The 17,421-nt window shown below is 40.7% G+C and overlaps 1 protein-coding gene across 10 annotated transcripts; it reads right to left on the bottom strand.

Annotated features, from left to right (window-relative positions):
• Positions 1–12: 12 nt before the first annotated feature.
• On the bottom strand, positions 13–16,595 carry git2a (G protein-coupled receptor kinase interacting ArfGAP 2a). Of its 10 annotated transcripts, XM_085294317.1 has the most exons (22): positions 16,393–16,595; positions 16,194–16,275; positions 13,310–13,443; positions 12,836–12,948; positions 12,579–12,684; positions 12,363–12,449; positions 12,117–12,247; positions 11,932–12,026; positions 11,387–11,432; positions 10,929–10,980; positions 10,769–10,841; positions 10,543–10,640; positions 10,299–10,410; positions 10,049–10,191; positions 9,807–9,956; positions 6,804–7,052; positions 5,840–5,929; positions 4,454–4,536; positions 4,139–4,330; positions 2,107–2,238; positions 1,522–1,585; positions 13–1,377 (listed from the first exon to the last, which is right to left on the bottom strand). In XM_085294317.1, exons 2-22 carry the CDS (start codon positions 16,243–16,245, stop codon positions 1,165–1,167), a joined length of 2,415 nt encoding a protein of 804 aa, XP_085150443.1. In that variant the 5' UTR covers positions 16,246–16,275; positions 16,393–16,595; the 3' UTR covers positions 13–1,164. The 10 variants fall into 10 exon arrangements, with proteins under 10 accessions (XP_085150443.1, XP_085150436.1, XP_085150435.1 ...); XM_085294310.1 differs by lacking the exon at positions 2,107–2,238 and having other exon boundaries at positions 4,139–4,333; positions 10,929–10,977; positions 16,393–16,593; XM_085294309.1 differs by lacking the exon at positions 2,107–2,238 and having other exon boundaries at positions 16,393–16,592.
• Positions 16,596–17,421: the final 826 nt, after the last annotated feature.

The raw sequence follows: 17,421 nt of genomic DNA on the forward strand, positions 1-17,421 counted from the left end.
AACCACAACCAGTTATAGTTATAAATTAAGTTTATTTAGAAAATAATTATTTCCCCAAAATGCACCTTCTGCTGCATCACGCATCCCTGCACTCCATGCAAGCACAGAGATGGACGTTACTTAGAACAGATTTCAGAAGGAAAATGAAATCTGCAACACCTGGCGATGATGAACATTGGCTAGCACAGTATTACAGGATCCCATATGTTGCACATTACACACAAAACTAGTAGCAACAGAACGGAGCACAATACACATGGACATACATACAGTATGGTTACTAGCACTAAATATTAACACCAAGAGTGGCTGTAGTGTACAGTGCAATGGGTAGCCTATTAGAAACACACCAAATAATCCTAACTTGATGCAACAACATCTCGGTGCTGGTGAAGATGATAACTTGGCCCCTGAACAAGTGTTTCTTGCATTTATTGACTTGACAAATGGGCACACATAAATAGCTGCAGTAAGTGCACTGCAGACTGGATTACACTTGGGCAGGGAGCAGGTCATATTAATAACTTTTTTTTCCCCTCAGTGTAACAAACATTATCAGCATTGCACTGAAACTGAAATGTGCGTAAAGTCTTCAACTTATGGAAGCTAACAAAACCGTACGCTCGTTTTTTCTTCCTTTTTTCATATTAAAACTTTACAGTGTAGTGATGCTTAAACAGTGCAATATATTAGAGGAAGCTCCTTTTGCTACAAGAGTGTTTGTAATAGCATCCAATGATAACGATTTCATGGCTCATTTATGGTTTTTCAGCATCCATGCATGGCTTTGGTTTGATAACACTGACCAGTATCATATCGATTTACTGTGCTCTTTGTCCTAATGCAAGGCATTAACTCTTTAATGATATTTTGTAATTCTAATTATCAAAGACAGAACAAGCTATTTCCCCAGCATGTTAGCTGGAAAGTCATATCACCCCCCCCCCCAATCAGAAAATGTGCTTCTACAAAAGCTGGCTAAGTTTCTGACTTTTCCCTTGACACCAAGACTTTGTCTTTAAATATTGTCAATGCTTATTCATAAATAATTAAAAAACAAGGCATGCATATACCACATATACAAAAAACAAAAACAATAAAATAACTAAATGCGTATAAAAACAAAACTGAGATGCTGACTTCTTTGCAGCCCTGTAAGTGCTGTTAGTTGGTATTTTCCTTTGTGGTGATGGTGACAAGCTGCTTGGCGGCCTTGGCAATGTCATAAGCACATTGGATGACCTGCTGGGTGACCAGCTGCATGTCCGGTCCTGGGCAGCCCTCCGAAGGCACCGCCTTCCGGCACTCGCCCTGGAGCCTGCACGCACTGGAGGTCAACAAGCGCAGAGAGCCTCTCACCGTCTCTGAACGCGGCTTCTGCAGAGGAAGATTAAATGATCTTAATAAACATAGAAAAAGTCTGCTCACAGGCCTCTTCAGAAACGGGGTGCAGTGTGCATCCAGGTGTCAAATAACAAACAATTAGCAGATCCATTCTTTGCAAGAAAAAAATCTATTTACCTTAGGAAATAGGGCAGCCATTTCTGTTACAGCCACATGTATTCTTTCTGAGCAGGGTATGAAGCTGTGAGGTGAAAAGATTGAAGTCACAGTCAGAAAGTAAACTGAAAGTAACAAATACAATGGTTATAAAAGTGATACGAATGATCAATTAGCTAATCACCACTGCAATCAGGTTACTTCACAAAGTGGAGGTGCAATTTAGTTTTCAGAACACACCATGCACCATCATCATCGACAGATTACCTACAAAACATGCCATTTAAAAGACATTTTAAACCTTGTAAGTAAACAGCACTTTAATTCTACAGTAAAAAACGTCAAGATCAAAAACAAATATGCTGTCAGCTATAAGTCACTGCACAGATGCACCTTACCTTTTTTACCTAACTAAAGCAAAGTCAGCGCTTGAAGATAAAACATGAAATGAATTGATGTTTGAAACTCGGCATACTCAAGCATGCAGCACAATATGACAGAAAAAGAGACAGCTTGTTAGCAGGTGAGGCAGACCAGAAGAAGAAAGTGTCTGAGGGAGAGGAAAATAAAACTGTGCCTGGGAGGCAGGGACAGAAGCCAGAGTACCAGGAGGTGGGGTCGGGGGACCGGAGGCTGAGCGGCTGAAGGGGAGAGGGGGCCTTCTCAGCCCAGGGTACCAGAGTGCTGAAACATCCCAGGCTGTGCCTGAGCCGACGCACACCTTCACGCTCACATGGTCTGATGGCAGGAGTGATTGGTGGCGACACCAAAACAACATGATAACAGCGGAGCAGAGAGGAAGTAGAGTGAGGAGGAAGAGTGACAAGAGCAGGACAAAAAAAAGGGGGAAATGACAGGGCTTACATGGAACTAATTATAACAGAGTAGCTATGAATGTAGGAGGAACTTGAGGTTTAAAATGAGAGCAAGGAAACGAAAGTTTAAAAAAAAACACACACACATACAGTGGGGCAAAAAAGTATTTAGTCAGCCACCGATTGTGCAAGTTCCCCCACTTAAAATGATGACAGAGGTCAGTAATTTGCACCAGAGGTACACTTCAACTGTGAGAGACAGAATGTGAAAAAAAAAATCCGTGAATTCACATGGTAGGATTTGTAAAGAATTTATTCGTAAATCAGGGTGGAAAATAAGTATTTGGTCACCTCAAACAAGGAAAATCTCTGGCTCTCACAGACCTGTAACGTCTTCTGTAAGAAGCTTTTCTGTCCCCCACTCGTTACCTGTATGAATGGCACCTGTTTGAACTCATCATCTGTATAAAAGACACCTGTCCACAGCCTCAAACAGTCAGACTCCAAACTCCGCCATGGCCAAGACCAAAGAGCTTTCGAAGGACACCAGGAAAAGTATTGTAGACCTGCACCAGACTGGGAAGAGTGAATCTACAATAGGCAAGCAGCTTGGTGTGAAAAAATCAACTGTGGGAGCAATCATCAGAAAATGGAAGACATACAAGACCACTGATAATCTCCCTCGATCTGGGGCTCCACGCAAGATCTCATCCCGTGGGGTCAAAATGATCATGAGAACGGTGAGCAAAGATCCCAGAACCACACGGGGGGACCTGGTGAATGACCTGCAGAGAGCTGGGACCAAAGTAACAAAGGTCACCATCAGTAACACACTACAACGGCAGGGAATCAAATCCCGCAGTGCCAGACGTGTTCCGCTGCTGAAGCCAGTGCATGTCCAGGCCCGTCTGAAGTTTGCCAGAGAGCACATGGATGATACAGCAGAGGATTGGGAGAATGTCATGTGGTCAGATGAAACCAAAGTAGAACTTTTTGGTATAAACTCAACTCGTCGTGTTTGGAGGAAGAAGAATACTGAGTTGCATCCCAAGAACACCATACCTACTGTGAAGCATGGGGGTGGAAACATCATGCTATGGGGCTGTTTTTCTGCCAAGGGGACAGGACGACTGATCCGTGTTAAGGACAGAATGAATGGGGCCATGTATCATGAGATTTTGAGCCAAAACCTCCTTCCATCAGTGAGAACTTTGAAGATGAAACGAGGCTGGGTCTTCCAACATGACAATGATCCAAAACACACCGCCCGGGCAACAAAGGAGTGGCTCCGTAAGAAGCATTTGAAAGTCCTGGAGTGGCCTAGCCAGTCTCCAGACCTCAACCCCATAGAAAATCTGTGGCGGGAGTTGAAAGTCCGTGTTGCTCGGCGACAGCCCCAAAACATCACTGCTCTCGAGAAGATCTGCATGGAGGAATGGGCCAAAATACCAGCTACTGTGTGTGCAAACCTGGTAAAGACCTATAGTAAACGTTTGACCTCTGTTATTGCCAACAAAGGTTATGTTACAAAGTATTGAGTTGTATTTTTGTTATTGACCAAATACTTATTTTCCACCCTGATTTACGAATAAATTCTTTACAAATCCTACCATGTGGATTCATGGATTTTTTTTTTCCACATTCTGTCTCTCACAGTTGAAGTGTACCTCTGGTGCAAATTACTGACCTCTGTCATCATTTTAGGTGGGGGAACTTGCACAATCGGTGGCTGACTAAATACTTTTTTGCCCCACTGTATATATATATATAAATCAGTTGCAGAACTCATAAAAAAACCCAAAAACCTTTCATCTCATTCTGACCTGTCATGTTTGTTCTCCTGAGCAGCTCGCAGCAACTCCTGGATATTCTTGGTGATCTGTTCGGTCTTGCGGATGACGTCCTCTGTGCTGGGAAGCGTGGGGTCAGAGTCCATCTCCAAATCATCAAGTTCAGGGATAGAGCTACCCTCCCCCAGCCAGCCACTGCTCCTCAGCCTCCCTCTCCTGCAGAACCTGCTAAGTGGGTGAAAAAAAAACCCAAACAACAAATCAAGCCCCCTGCAAAAACCTGTTTTTTCCTATTGAACTGTACATGAAGACCACTTTGCCTCACTGACTTCTGGGTGATTTTCTTACCCCGAGTCATCCATCTCCGAGTCATTGAACGTGTTGTCATAGTCACTTTCTGGCATGCTGCTTTGCTTCTCCAATTTTGAAGCCTGGGAGGGAAGAAAGAACAATATGAGAGAGATCCAGTATTACTCACGGCAAAACCCAGCAGCAACTGTGGTGAAAATACATTTTCTTCATCTAAAAAGCAAAAACATAAGACTCATCTGTGTGCTGTGCCAACAAGAAACTGCACAGCCACATCAAAGTGGAGTATAAACAAGTAAAGGTGATGCAGAGGACTGAATCAAACAAGCCAGTAAAGCTGTAAAGCAAAAGCACATCTACAGTTTAAAGATTTCACATTAGTAGAGCAGATTATGCTGAGATCATATCATTTATTTGCATTAGTATGACACTTGTTACCTTTCCTAATACCTTATGAAACCTCTTGAAATGCCAAAGCAAGGCTGGATTTACATGTGACATTTGAAAACAGCCACACAGAAAGCAACAAACCCTAAAACGTTACTTTACAAGTGCGGCACAAGCTTTTCTCCTCTAAAATAAAGACAAGTAAACCCCAGAGGGCCCACACTTGCATATGTGAAGTCAGAGCTCAGTGGTGCATGCCACACAACATAGGCACGCTATCTTCATACCATATAGGGTTTGCTGTGATCTGATAGCGTGACTTAACTTTATGCAAATTCACACTCAACGCTACATCTAAAAAAAACAGGAAGTTCACTGTACTACACAACATGTTCATACTCTGACAGTCTGCGTTCAAGAGTCTGAGCAAAATCCTCTCTGTGCATGCAATACTAAATGCAGCACATTGTGGGATTATCTCATGCTTACATAAATTGTCCTCTTAGCAGATGATCAATCGCTTCACACTGCAAACCACTCACAGATTTCCACTGTTTGGTTGTCAGAGAAGTAAAAGCAAAGTAGCTAAGATTTTGTAAGAAACAGGGCAGAAGGAAACTTTGTCTTATTCTTAGAGTATTTCAAATGAAAAAAAAGTCCAACTAAAACAATATATAATGTGCAATTTCTTTCCTTTGTCTTCACATAGATTGCTAAAATACTTTAATATCATCTCATATACCAGTTTCTAGAACACAAAAAAAGCAGCGCTGCATGACAAGCACAGATTTCTGCTCAATGCTCAGCAGTGACGCAGAGGTTTTGCCTTTACAAAACCCCACAAATTCCATTTGTTTAGTAGGACAATGAGGATGATGCTGATGAAGGCAGGTATCTGGCGGTGAGGACAGCCGATGGAAGGATGGCTCATGCAGGGCAGATAAAGAGCAGGAGAACAGAGGATGAACGGGTAGAATTGGGCTCCGAGGAGATTTGCGGCGTCCCGCGAGACGCAGACCGAGTTAGGATGTACTTAACCTTTTGAGCACTGTCGTCCTTCGACCAACACAAGGTGGATGGAAATGAGGGAAGGGATGAAGAGGTGGTCACAAAAGCGCCCCTTTCCGTCTAAAGACAGGGTTCAAATCATAATGTAACACAGACACACACACACAGATTTCTTAAAATGAAAAGACCTGTTTATACGGACTTACAAAAAAGCTGAATGGATATTAAAAAAATACTGTGTATGGACTGGAGTCGATGCAAAGCTGTGCAAAGACCGTGAGCACTGAATTCAAAATAATAAAAGTCTTTCTTAGCTTAGGATAAATCAATAGTACAAAGACAATGCAATGGAGCTTAATCCTCCTATTTTTATTCCCTGAGCTCCACTGTTTCCTTTCGGTGTACAGTGCTTTAAAAAAAAATATCACTGAATAGCCTGGAAACGAGCTGATAAAGGGAAAAAAATATCAGAAACTATAAGTCACAGGCTTGGATTAAAACCAAACAGAGCAGATGGACAGTTAAAGTGAGTGTGTAAATGTATGGTGCATTACAAAAACACAGAGTATTTGTATGGCAGTTTAATACTTTATCAACATAAAAAACACAGTACAAACCAACACAAACCATGACAGCATGTTTCTGCGTGTACAACTAAGTCTTGTCTAGCAAAAAAATTAAAAAGGCAGCACTCCCATTAACAACAGATGTTTGCAGATGTGTGTGTTATTAAACTGGACACATATTGCGATTGCTCTGGCTCTATCTAACATTGCATCGCATTGTGGTTTTTAATGAGTCAGTCTTTGAAGAAGCCAAAAATTAAAAAAAAAAAAAAAACCAAAACAAAACAAAATAAAACGTGCGTAGTGGAAAATGAGTAAGGAGAGACACAAACACAGGCAGGGGAAAATGTCTGCAGACAGGATGAAGACATGAGGGACAGTCACTGAGTGGAAATGGCAAAGGAGAGCAGGGAACAGGTCTTACTTACATGAGTTGGGAAGGATTGAAGGGTGGGGATTCCCTCCTCTGAGTAGGGAGTTTCCCCTTTAGGGAGATAGGGCTTCAGGCCTGAGCCGGTCTCATACATAGACATGGGCCGACTGGCCCGTGCAGACTGCCGGCGTTTCAGGGCAGAGGGACTGGAGGGGTCAGGGTAGTCTGTACCGCTGGGGATCTGATAGATATTGGTAGTGACCTGCCGCCTGAGAGAGGTGTTCTCGCTTTGCAGAGATTGCAGCTGGAAGAGATGTCAGTAATACACTAAGAGGGGCGCTTTAATGCCACTGTTTCTCTAGATTGCTATCTATTTAAATTTTGATAGATTGTTGCCGCTCCTACTGCCAAGGTTATAATTTGGCAGAAACCACCAATCTTTCCAGATACAGAGTTTGAAACATGTTCTTTTCTGGCACGTCACCAATATACAAAACCTGAAGCTGTTTTCACAACTATGAATGAATTATAAAAAAAAAAGTCCATAGCTATGGAGAGAATGCTCGCTCAAAGCTCTGATAGATTTTCATCACAACACCCCTCCTATAGAAAAGTGTCTTGCTGAGTACCCTTCACTAATCATTACTAACCATTGCCATTCATATTCAAACAGCTTTAGATTCTGTTTACTTGACGACAGTATCCAGTAGTTAAGTATCTATAGTGCAGGGAAATTCAAATTCAAGGTCTCGTCTGAAACAGCATCAAAGGAATAACATGAATTTTGGTTTGGGTGGATTCTTTTTGCCTATCAGTGCAAAGCTCAAGATAAGCAAGCAAAAGATCATTGTACAGGTAAGAAACACAGGTGCAGTTCAAGTCAAAGATTCAGCTGCAAGGAAAGGTTTGTGAACACTTTGGAATAATCATGATTGCTGCATGAAAAACTAATAAACATGGTCTGATCTTCACCCAAGTTACAATTATAGACCAACACAATCTGACGAAACCAAAAAAAAAACAAAAAACCACTCCCTCCCAGTATAAGCAGGAAAAAGTAAGTGAACCTCTATGACACAGATTTCTCCAGAAGTACTTTAAGTCACGTGATCCAAGTCAGTCTATGAACAATATCTAGGAGGACTATAGAGGTTTAGGAGGACTAGAGGTGGACAAAGCTGGAAAATACTACTAAAGCATGGATGAAAAAACAATTTGGCTTAAATTAAACAGAAAAAGTATGGTGAAGAGAGCATCATGGTTTGGGAATGCTTTGCTGCCTGAGGGTCTGGAGGCTGAGGTTGAATGACTTAACAAGGCAATGGAGACAGACTAATTGAAAAAGAGGACAAGGTTTTTCAAGTTTTTGAAAAAGCTTCAACCTTTTCAGATGTTTGCTCTTCTTCTTGCACCTTGGGTGAAGTTGTCTCAGAAACCTTTACCCTGTTTCCCCACCTTTTTCAAAGATCACGTGAGAATCTGACTTAACCCAGATAAGATGTTGTAGCACGGCCCAATGCAGGCTGTTCTTCCAGAAATCCTGATGAACTTCCGAAGAAACTGTCCAAAATTCCTCAATGTTGTGCAAATCTCATAAGAAGCTACAGGAAACACCCGCTAGAAACTATGGTTGGTAAAGGAAGTTCAATAACATTAAAGAGTTCACTTATTCCCCCCCAAACCTGAAGTAAGTGCTAACTCGGTGTCAACGAAAAATACAACAGTTTGTGTATTTTTGTTGCATTTGTGGAGAGTCATTGTGTTGGTCTATACCTGTGACTGAGATCATTATCGGACCACATTTTATAGCTTAACCAATGCAGAAATCCAAAGCTTTCCACGGTTCTTCTTCCAGGTTTACAGCACTAACAGACTGACTCAGGAATTATAAAGGGATTCAGGGATGCTCTAAACATCAACATTTGATCAAGAATACACTGGCCTTAAATACTACAACTACTTTAAAACTGTGATGAAGATTAATAGCGATAAAGCTAAAGATTGTGCTTATGTGATCATGAACTGATATTTAAATATAAAAAGCTAACAAAATAAGAAACATTTGTACTTTTGAAACTACAAGGTACAACCACAGTAAGCCAAGAAAAGCCACAGTGCTGCACGTTTTCTCCACTACATCTTTATCTAAATGATGCTGTGTGCTACAGTTTACTGCAGGGGGAGAAACAACAGCAGACTGAGTGCAGCTACGTGAATGCTCTAGATGCTCTTCATCAGCTCTAAAAGTAAAACGACAACATTGTAACATCACTGTTACTTTACCCTGGGTAAACTTTATACCAGGTTTACTTTACCAAATAAGTAAATAGTAACTTAATAACTTCCAATTTGGTTTAGTTTTAGCAAGCTAAAACTGTATAAATCTCAAATGTCTCCCATTAAATCATCAGTTGAGTTTAACAGTATAAGGTGAGGTGTTCTGTGAAAAATAGCCAAACAAAAAGTCCACATGTGCTAAAGTATGTTCCCCCAAACAGCTGGAAATCATCCAAAAACATTCATTGCAGTAAACACAGTATATATGACAAAGCAAGGCACACACATACAATTTCAGTTAGTCACTGTGTGTTATCAAAGGGATTAAAAACAAAACAAAACAAAACAAAAACAAAAAAAACACCATCATCAATTATATCATGCTTTTTCTTCAAACATGCTTGTTAGTAACATTAGACCGGCTTTAACTTTAATTTATAAATTAGGTGGGAAAAGTGACCTTGGTGTTAAACCAAAACACACACACACACAAAAAGGAAAAAAAAACAAAACAGAAATCTCTGGTTTACATTCAGACTCTGAAAATTGAACATGCTGGCCATAACAGAGGGTGGACCAGCAGGGTGTCACAGCAGCCTTATCGTACCACAGAGCATTCCTATTCAGGTGGTTCGGCCGTGATTACTAAACACAGGCTGGGCCTCCACACCAGAGAGCGTTCGCACTGTGCAGGAGAAGTGCTCTGCTGACCGCTGTGCCCCCGCCCCTTCTAGTCCGGCCCTCGATGTTAGTGATCTTACGGGTGGAGCGCGGTGGGTACCTTTTTCTGCATGAGCCTCAGCTCATCGCTCAGACTGTTGTTTGCTTTCATGAGTTGCTGGATTTTTGCTTCAGAGGCAGAGAGGGCGGTTTTCACCTCCAGGTATTCTTGCATAGTGATGGGTCCGTCTGAGAGGTCCGAGTCCAGGCTCTGTAAAAGACATGCCAAACAAAACAAAGAGGTGAATGATGCAAAAGAGATTTCATTCAGGGTTTTAGTTTGTGAAAATACTGTCTGGGTACCTTGGTCCTGTCTCCTTTGCTTGATGGGAGCTCTTGATCTGTATCCTCATCAGATGCCACACTATCATAGTCAGGCTGGTCATTGTCCTGGCTATCACTACAGTGTCTGACGGCCACGTTCTTCATGATAAGTTCAACGTTGTCTAGGACAAACAAGAAAAAAAAAAAACAACTTGTTTTGTTACTCTGTATCTTCATGAGACTCGGGTGTCGGGGGGATTTTTGAAGAAAGTAACAAGAAGACACCGACCTTTGGGACTGACTATCGGATTCCCTTGCTGTCTGCGCTTTGCTTCACTTAATATGTCAATGACCAAAGTTGCAAATTCATGTGCATTAAATCTTGCAAGCTTTTGCCGCCCCTAAATAACACACAGAAAGAAAGAAAAAAAAACACAAAGAAATTACACAAACAATGCACAACCTTTAAGGTAACAACAGAGAGAAAACCAACACAACCACGTTTGCAGGGGTGTTCTGCACAGCTGACTTGCCTGGTTTCGTGTCGATGAATACTCCGGATTCACAGGAAGGAAAGGAACCACAGTTGTCTCTGTGACCAGCGTGCTGTGATTCTGTGTTGCCAACCACACTGCAGAGAATGAGCAGAGTGCTGTTTAAGGCACGAGTACAGCTGCAATGCTAGTGGAGGTGTTGAAGAGTGCGTGTGAATACCACTATAGATGCATTTGAGTCCTCTGGTAAGGGGTAAAACTCTACCTGCATCAGTCTCTCGCCTGTCCACTTCATCATACACGTCCATGGCCAGCTCCTCAAATAAATGATTACTGAGCTACATTAAATAGAAAAGAAAGAAAAATCACACCTGAGCAAACTTCAGGGGAGAATATTTAAAATGAAACACAGTGAAAACACTTACAGACTGCAGTTTCTTTTTCGCTGCCTTTGCAAGTTCCGATAAATCTGCACTGCTGCAAACAGAAAATTGTGTTTGTGAACATTGCTTAATAAATTCGTAGGTCTGTAGGTCTATTGCTACTATAATGCAGTTTATTTTCAGTAATACTTACATGTTCCTGATCCCAATAAATGAAAGCAGTTAAAACAGATCGCATGTGTCATTTGACGTGCAAAAGTATTTTTCTGCTCTTTTTCTGCTTTGAAATTAGAGTTAATAATGAAAACTTCCCTCACTCTGTTTAAAAGACTGCAGCAAGCTTAACTTCATGTCAGAACAAGACTCACAACTAAAACAACCATCACTAAATGCCTCACTGCATTCACTCTGCTGGCTCAGTTCAACTTAAACTCATTCACTCAGGCGCATGTTAATTGGTAGACATGCATCATACTGACGTACAGCTTCTGCTTTCTTACCTGTCGGCCATTTGTGGAACGATGAAGTGCTGGCCGCTTTTATGATCTGAAAGGAACAACGCGAAAGTTCTGGATAAGTGCCAAAATCCTTCGGGGCAATTACAGGAACTGTATTCACTTTCTGTTAATCACCATTTAAAATCTGTATTTAGCTCATAAGCAAATTTGATCAGCTGTAGAGCCACATCACTAAAACACCTACAGCACTGTGCAAAAGTCCCGGTCTGTGCTGGATTGTTTCACATTTCTTGAGGATATGACTTTTAGATACTGTTCGTCTGCTGTTTTTAGGTCTCCCACTTCTTCTTTTGCCCTCCACTAGTCCAGTTTTCTCAAAATTATTAAGTCCACACTGCACAGCATGCTCGGATATGCCAAGCTTTCAGCCAGAAGCTCTTAGAATCACTTTGTTGGTGCAAAAATACTATTTTATTTTTACAAAAACATCAAGAGTTCTTGCACATTACTGCTCACCCAGCAGCAGCAAATGCTGCTTTTTCAGCTTTTTAAAAAAAATTTATTTTAAATGACACATCTCCGCTTACCTGGTTTTCGTCCACACAAGTAAAACGCCAGTCGATCGGTTAGTTCATACTGAATTTCCACCAGCCTGTCTGCCAGGTCGTTGTGGCCAGCTTCTCTACAAAACCATATTTAAAAAGTCAAATTAAGCTTAATATTTTGTCTTATATATAAATAATTATTTTACATAATAAACACGTAGGCTTGCCTTGCACAGTCAATGGGAGTTTTGCCTCTGCTGTCTGGAGCACCAGGATCTGCCCCATAAACGGTCAACAGTTCAACCTGAGATACTTGCCCAGCCTTTGCAGCTACATGCAAAGGAGTGCTTCCCTTTTCCTGCCCAAGACAACGATCAACATAACAAAAGCCAGAACATGAGCCAGAATTTGACAGAAAAAAAAAACACATGCAAAAACACGGAAATGATACTTTTAAATACAGAAGGTCTTACAGGATGAAAGAAATTTGCTTGAGCTCCGAGTGTCAGCAGCCTCAAACAAGTCTCCAGATTACCAGTGCGTACGCTTGAGTGAAGTTGCTGGGGGAAAAAAAAAAGAAATAAAAAAATTTAACTGTGACTTTAAAAAGCACAACAATAGAGCTCTGTTCAAAAACATGCTTCCTTTCTTTCCCTGGTGGATCACTGCACCCAACCATTTCTCCTCACCTTGCTTAAATCCTTGGCTGTTGAGCTGTCATCCTCTCGGCAAGGTATGCGATGGACAAACACCAGCATTTGATATTTGGCTCTTATAAACTCTGATTTGTTTGGACTTTTGGGATGCCATGAAACACACACACACACACACACACAAAAGACATTGAGAGACTATGAATGAGAAAGCAGCAAGAGAGTCCATTGTCATTTTTTAATTAAAAAACAAAAAAGTACTCCATAATCATTTCCAAACATTTATGACTCACTGGAGTTTGTCCTGAGGGTTGGCCTTGCGTTTTCCACTCGTCACAGACGCAGGGTCCAGAAGGGAGTGCTCCCAAATTGAATTCGCACCGTTGTTGTATAATGTCTGAACCATCTAGGTTAGATTAAAAAGGAAAGCATCGTGTATAATTTCTCATATTGATTTAGACCTTCAAATGGTGAGGGGAAAATAAATAAATAAATAAATAAATAAATAAATCCCCTTCCTGTGCTGCACTTGCTATATTTGGACAAAAATCAATACACCTCAGGGGATCTGCTGCACTTGATGTCATACAGCTCTACTGAATTTAAAACTGAAGTAATACTAACCCAAACCCAAGTATAACATGTTCTAATGGCTTTAGTTCAGCATCTAAGCACAGAAACTACAAGTAAGACAAGTTCACAGCCAACAGAATAAATATGCATGCAACAGCTGAATGATCAAAATATTTCTGTTGAGGATTATTTACCTGCAGCTGCGTAGGGGGCCATGGCGTGTGCGTCAGGTGGCGCACTTGGGAGCTGTGTCTGCCCAGGCTCCGATGTACACTGCAGCACTCGTCGCAGATCAACACGCCTCTGTTCACCGAGGCCCAGCGAGGTTCTGAGCGAGAACAGAAAACAACCAGGTCACAATTATGATAGATAAATTGTGCACTTAGAGTATAATCTTGGAGTTCGAGCAGTTCACTGGTTTTACTTTGATCAAGCCGAGGAAGTTAATCTTTCTTTCTCTTTTTATCATATTCAAATCAACTCAGTGCTTCTCTTTTGACAACAAGCTGGACCCAAAGAGTCTCCTGTTACCGCTGTTGTAAGATGACCACTACAGGCAGGTGCTTACTTGGTAATAATTATGATATTTTGCTTTTTTGTCCAAGGAAAAAACATCATTTGATAGTTCTTACTCACAAGTACTGCTAATTTACCCAAAGTTTAATACAGTTTATTCTTCTGTGCCATAGGACTCTTGAAAATTATAGCCAAGCCACAGTGATATCAGTACTTCACACACACCATTACGCACCTACAAAAATGAGCTCTCAAATGTTTAGAGGCACAGAAGTAACCGTTTTACATGGATCCTTCATAATTCTGACAGATTTAGCTGGATTGGGCTTAAGACAACTATCTTTTAGGTTCCTAGCACCCTAAAAAGAGTTGTGATTTCATGACAGAAAGGGATAATATCGGAGTTTCGAGACAACATAAGAATTTCAGTTGGGCCAAAGATCCCACAGAATGAAATAATCGACAGAATCTGATTGTTTTGATAGCGTAAATAGTCCCCATATGTATAAGGTATTTAGTTTTTGATTGCTATGGCATGATTTTATGAGTTAAAGCATATTATTTTGAGGACCCCTTAGCACAAAGCTGTCCCCAGACCCGCTCTGAGAAAACAAACATATAGTTATCTATAGCTGAGAAAGGTCCCTGAAAAATATGCTGTTTAATCCTGCTCAAGTGGCATTCGCTGAAAACTAGTGTCCTGCTGGAAGAAATAGCTGAGGCTTTTCAAAATAGTTATTTCATATATTTTATTTTAAAAAAAAATCTTCATTGGCTTTCAACACATGGGATTAACAAAATGTTGGTGTTGGCGTTTTCATTAAATTTCTGGACACTAGATCACAATGTATTATATGTTATATAATTAAACATAATAATATCACAAGATGCTGAGTGGATGCTTTAAGATCTAATGAAGAAAAACACAATCCAAGAAAGAAAGAAAAGAAAAAGCCAAACTCAAAACAGGCTGTGAAAAAGGTCACATTCATAGTCATGTATCGCCTTTCTGACTGCAGATTTAGGTGAAGCTATGGGTTGCGTAAAAAGGAAGTGAAGACTAACAGAGCAGCTTCCTCTTTCAAAGCACTATAAAGAAAATACCTGAAGAACTAATAATCTTAGAACTGAGCTGCAATATTAACCTAATGCGTGGTGTTTTTTGCCCTATGAATTAAAAGTGTACTATGACTCTGTGACCAAAATAAATGTGTTTACTTAACCTTGGCCTATTTTGCACGGTTCATGCAGTGCAAAAGTCACAGAGTTGTCTTCCATCTGTGCACAGACTCTTCTTGACAGCAAACATCAAGACTAGAAACACTGTAAAATGATACAACACTAAAGCCCACTGAGTTTCAAGCAGATAGAGTGACGGGACAGGCGCTGTAAAAATCCCAACAGCAGCTGCAGTGCAAGAGCAACAGATGCAGGAGGTCGCTGGACAGATTGTGGCTCCTGGTCCCAGAGTTTTCAGAATCTCTTTCTAACAACTGTCCCTCAGGACCTCCTGAGTCTCAGTGCTCTCCTCAGCACGTGCTGCTAAATTTAATACCACATCTTGAAACGCTAAAAATATTCACACCCAACAACTGGTAGCAGCCATAAAGTGGGGCAATCCAGGGCAGCTGCTGAGGAGAGCTCAGGGTTAACTAATGACATGAGTGACATGATGACAGACGAGCTTCTTAATATTTGCGTTCCGCTGAATGATGCAAAACAAACCGATGTATTTTCTATTATTAGACTTTGCTTAATTTACAGTGCATTATGTCGCCACAAGAAGAAGAAAAATAAAATCTCTCCTGCATTGAGTATACGGTCAATTCACTCAGCATCCTGTTTTGCTTCCTGTGCCTGCTGAACAGCATCACGTCATTTCTATACAAGTGGAACTTCTGTAAGTACAGCCTCAGACACAATACAACAATTGTATGCTCAGCTCTCAGAGCTTGGTGCCATTGGTCCCGAAAAACAAAGCTCTGTTAGAGAGTGCTCGTGTACCCTGATGCCATATAAGTAGTTATAGCACTATTTTTTTTACTCTATTACATTACAAGTGACTGGTTACAGATGACACGGACTGCAGATTTGGGTTAATGATGCAGCGACTTTTTTAAATAATCAAATCTTTATGAATACAGTAGGAAATACAATACAGTCATTACTCATTAACACCTTTAGTTCAGCTGAGTTCCATCGTGCCAGAAGACCACTGTTATGCCCCCTTTTTTATTGCACTTTACTCATGAGAAACAGTTAATCCCAGCAGTTGAAAGTTAATTTTATAACGGGCATATAAAAGGGACATATCATATAATTATAATAGGGTTTTGGTTGGTTATTAAACCAAACGGCACCCTAAAAACTCCTTTCATGAAGGGAGCTATGGCGTTAGATATGAATACTAACTAGGTAAACTGGATACCCTAAATTACTGTAAAGAGAAACCAAAGTGTTGCCAGCGCTGCTAATCGGATTTATTTGGATTTGGGGTGTTTCTTAAGCACCAAATGTCAGCTAACAGACAAACACTGCATAGATGGTGTGAGTTTTACTTACCTGGGACACAGCAATCTGCGCAGACCTCAGTGTTTCGCAGGCGTTTAGACATCCTCAACTCGGGAAGAAACGCCTTTTAAAACTGAGTAGAGGAAATTGTGTCCGTTATGCTAACCATTGATTACTCCGTTAAGATGCCTTCCGCGTTAGCTAAACCCAGCAAATTAAAAACAATCCAACAACTAACTATCGTACTTACTTCCTTTTAACCGTTGCGAGCCTTTTCGTTTTTTGCTAGAGTTGGAGTTATGACCATGATAACATTTCCTCCCGCTACAACGCCGCTCGTCTGCAAGTGAGCTGACTGAGCAGCCACCTGATTAGCTAACTAGCCTGTGCACACTTGGTAGTTTACTCCTCTGCCTCTAGACAGCAGCATTTAGCGCTAGCGCGATCCCAGAGGCAGTTGTGACTGTGACCTATAATTGTGGTTTACTTTGCCCATAGTTTTGACTCTCAGGAAATAAACCTCTCAAAATAATACGAATAAGTCCTGCTTGAAATTTGTTCCGATTCTCTAATTTTATAGCTACGGGTAAACATGAAATATGAATACAACACAATACTTGTGGAGCTCATTTTTGTCGGTACACAACCTGACAAATTAAAATCAGGGTTTTAATTTTCCCTAAAAGAGGTGAGTTTGATCTACTCACCTTGGAGTACACTGTAGTATTTTTTATGTCTTAAATTAATCTCCATACATGTTCACCTACCGACAGCCTTTTAAATCGCGCTTTGTACATCTTTAACACTGATGCAATTTTAGATTAAAAAAACAAAAACGGCAAGTGACCAACCCAGATACAAGACGTGAAAACAGTCACGTGTATTAAATCATGTATTAAAATTTGACTGCGTAGAGCAGAAAAAGGCACCGAACGTAACTGAGACAGATGAGTTTTTAATTAATATTGATTTGTGAAGTTTTAAACAATAAGCCGGATACATACAACGTTATATACTATCTTTAAATTTAGCAGGCGTAGTTATGTACATTATAGTACAGGAGATGTGATTCTGTTCTGATTGATTTAATATGTCGCTTGTCTCTTTGAGATTGTCATTGTTATTGTTCTAAATAAAGTTCATTTTTTAAAAAAGTTATGTACATTATAACCTGGCGGTACAGATTTAGATTTTTAACCCGCATCCACCCCCTCTCTCAAAACGTAATATTGCCAATCCCATTTCAATGTTATAGGGCATAATAGGACAATTAACTTTC

This window comes from Mchenga conophoros, linkage group LG12 (genome assembly GCF_057382185.1).
Source record: "Mchenga conophoros isolate Kocher_MC1m ecotype Shallow Benthic linkage group LG12, M_conophoros_male_GT1.1, whole genome shotgun sequence".
Classification (NCBI taxonomy): Eukaryota; Metazoa; Chordata; class Actinopteri; order Cichliformes; family Cichlidae; genus Mchenga; species Mchenga conophoros.

Excerpts from the sequence above, each read along its gene's own strand:
- git2a (XM_085294317.1), bottom strand. The coding sequence starts at position 16,245 with ATGTCTAAACGCCTGCGAAACACTGAGGTCTGCGCAGATTGCTGTGTC. Across the intron at positions 12,450-12,578 it reads CAGCCAAGGATTTAAGCAAG|CAACTTCACTCAAGCGTACG; the intron begins GTGAGGAGAAAT and ends TTTTTCCCCCAG. Across the intron at positions 2,239-4,138 it reads CAGGAGAACAAACATGACAG|ACCATGTGAGCGTGAAGGTG; the intron begins GTCAGAATGAGA and ends TCCTGCCATCAG.